We start from the raw sequence: 2,919 nt of genomic DNA, 5'->3' as shown, positions 1-2,919 counted from the left end.
CCCCCCCCACACCCCCCCACCTTTCTTGAACTCCTCCAGCATGGCGTCCAGTTTGGTGTCGTGGAACACAAAGTGCACCGGGTGGTTGTAGAACTTGGTGATGGTCTTCAGGGTGGTGCAGTCGTCCGGGTCCACGAAGGCCAGGTCCTTCACGTACAGGATGTCCACGATGTTGGACCGCTCGTCGTCGTACACGGGGATGCGCGTGTAGCCGCTCTCCATGATCTCAGACATGGTGTTGAAGTCCAGGACCGCGTCGGCCTGGATCATGAAGCAGTGGTCCGTGGGGGTCATCACGTCCTCCACCGTCTTGTTCCGCAGCTCCAGGGCGCCCTGGATCATGTTCAGCTCCTCCTTCACCAGGTCGTTGTAGGGCTCCGTCACCTGCAGGGTGGAGGCAGGGAAGCTGTCCGTTTAATAACACTAATCACAACAACAACAACAACATATTATCTGTATGCATATTTGACTGTAATTATCTAACAGGATTCATGTTTTTTTAGGGTTCATTTTCCTTTTTCTGGCTTTATTCACTTTATTTTAAAAGGAAACCAAACATCTGGTTTTCCTTTGCATGTCTTTTTTGATTTAATGTCTCTTAAATGTATCATTGTTGTGCTAAATAAATCAAAAGCAGGGTTAATAATAACAAAAAACAAACAATAAGTGTTTAAATTAAATCAGGGTTGCTCAAATACACACACACACACACTCACACTCACCTTTTTCAAGTGTTTTTCCATCAAATCCCCACAATAAAAACTTAAAGAAAGTAAATGTACTAATAATTAAAGCTGTAACAATTACACATGTTGCTGTACAATTAATTGTTTTAGCAATAATTGGGATTATAACAATATAATTTTGAGAATGGGTTGTCTTTCATATTTTTTGAGAGGGATAAATGTACCTCTTCTAAATATTAAGGGGGGGGGGGGGGGGGGGGGGGGGGGGGGGGGGGGGGCATGTACTTCACTGCATCCCCCCAAAATCTACGCCTATGAATGAGCAGAGGCTAAATTTAACTTTTTTGTCCACCAGCCTTGAAATGTCTCATGAAAGTTAAAACTTTACCAGCCACTCAATAGATAATCATGGATTAATGGCTGGAGTGGGGAGTGTGGAGTTGGGTTGGGAACCAGAGGGTTGCGGGTTCAAGTCCCCATGCGGACCAAAGAATGGTCTGGAGCAGGTATATATTAGTGTGTATATATTAGTGTGTATATTTTTTGTTTTAGTTGTTTTTGTGTGTGTGAGCACAGTGCGAGCAACAATGCTCCAAAGAAAAATTCCTCGTATGTGTCCTAATACCTGGCGAATAAAGCTGATTCTAAGAGGGACAAATTCACCTCTTGGGCACTGCCAAGGTGCTCTTGAGCAAGGCACCTGACACCCCAAGTGCTCGGGGCGCCCTTCCAGCATAGATACTGAGCCGTGTGTGTGTAATAAGTGTTTTTTAATAAGTACATTATGATTTTTACCAGTCCCTGGCGTATTTTACCAGCATTCGGCTGTTAATTTTGGTCCTGCCTCTGTACGAGTAACTAGGCCTACTTCTTTAGAGAGAGAGATGGGGGATGACACGCAGCAAAGGGCCCTGGGCGGGATTCGAACCCGCGCCTTTGCAAGGGTCTCAGCCTCCATGGGGCGCACGCTCTTCCTGGGTGACCTAGGGGGTAAATAATGAACTTATCGCAGCACTGACCTTCAGCATCCCCACCAGCTTCTCCCGGTTGTACACGATCCCGATCTCCTCGCCCAGCATGAAGTCCAGCAGCTTGCTGACGGGGAAGGACACCGGGAACGTGAGGAACATGAAGAACTTCGTCACCAGGATGGTGTCGGCTCCCACGGCGAGTCCGTGGCGGGAGCACAGCGCCTGGGGGACAATCTCCCCGAAAATCACAATCCCCACGGTGGAAGCCACCACGGCCCCCAAACCGGACCCGGTGAGGTCGTCGAGCAGAATGGTGAGCGTGGTGTTCACCAGGACGTTGCCCAGCAGCAGAGAACAGAGGAGATAGTTCCCTTTGCTGCGGATGGGTTCGATCTTTCGGGCGTACTTCTTCTCCTTCTCGGTGCCGCAGCTCTGCACGATGCGCAGCTCCATGGGGTCCAGCGCCATCAGCCCGAGGTTCAACCCGCTGAACATGCCGGAGAGCACGAGCAGGCAGGCGATGAGGATGGCCTGGAGCCAGATGGGCAGCAGGGACTTCTTCTCCTCCAGCACCAGCAGCCTGCCATCACTGTCCCCCAGCAGCACCCACCTGCTCCCGTCCGCGCTCCGCGTGCACAGGGCGTACTCCTTCATCGGCTCGCTCTTGCGGAGCGGCTTAACGTGAACCGTAAGTAGCCCCGACGTGCCTCGACTTGTGACGTTCATGAAGGTCCCGACGCTGATGTCCTTCGTGAAATCAACACAAGTCCTATCCGGCGGCTCCATCGTGCCGCTGCCGCTCCCCCTCGCCGCCGCCGCCGCCGCCACCGCGTCCTCTTCCTCCTCCTCGCCGCCTTCGCCGCCGTCCGACAGCTCCGTGAAGCGGATTTGCGTCCAGGCGCCCGAGTGGAGCTGCACCCCGTAAAACCGGAGCTGCACGGAGCTCTCCTCAGTCACCTGGATGACACCATCGTCATTGGTGCCGGACGGCTTGTCGCTCCTCTCCAGCCGCATGCCGAGCACCTGGCTGCCGCCCCCGCCGCCCCCGGACGCCGCCGCCGCCGCCGCCGCCGCCACCGCCGCCGCCGTCGTCTCCGTGCGGCCGCCGACCGCGCTCCACAGGAATATGATGACAGTGAGAGTGTAGCCCTGCTGCCCGCTCCATTCTGTCGCCATGTTTGTTTCACTGCTCGGCGACCCGGGCTGACGTCATTTACTCATGTCCGAGAAGCTCCGCCCCCCCCCCGCTGCCCCATCACACA

The 2,919-nt window shown here is 53.8% G+C and overlaps 1 protein-coding gene across 1 annotated transcript in view; it reads right to left on the bottom strand.

Annotated features, from left to right (window-relative positions):
- The window catches only part of LOC117959724 (metal transporter CNNM4), a 21,409-nt gene extending 18,521 nt beyond the window's left edge, over window positions 1-2,888 (bottom strand). The window contains exons 1-2 of the mRNA XM_034897003.1: window positions 1,706-2,888; window positions 21-384 (exon numbers count right to left, since the gene is read on the bottom strand). Of these exons, the coding sequence (XP_034752894.1) occupies window positions 21-384; window positions 1,706-2,833 (1,492 nt within the window). The 5' untranslated portion in view covers window positions 2,834-2,888. The remainder of the gene's footprint in view (window positions 1-20; window positions 385-1,705) is intronic.
- Window positions 2,889-2,919: the final 31 nt, after the last annotated feature.

Source organism: Etheostoma cragini, chromosome 16, assembly GCF_013103735.1.
Source record: "Etheostoma cragini isolate CJK2018 chromosome 16, CSU_Ecrag_1.0, whole genome shotgun sequence".
Taxonomy (NCBI): Eukaryota; Metazoa; Chordata; class Actinopteri; order Perciformes; family Percidae; genus Etheostoma; species Etheostoma cragini.
Note: the sequence above shows the minus strand (reverse complement) of the source record. Positions and strands in the feature narration are given on the sequence as shown.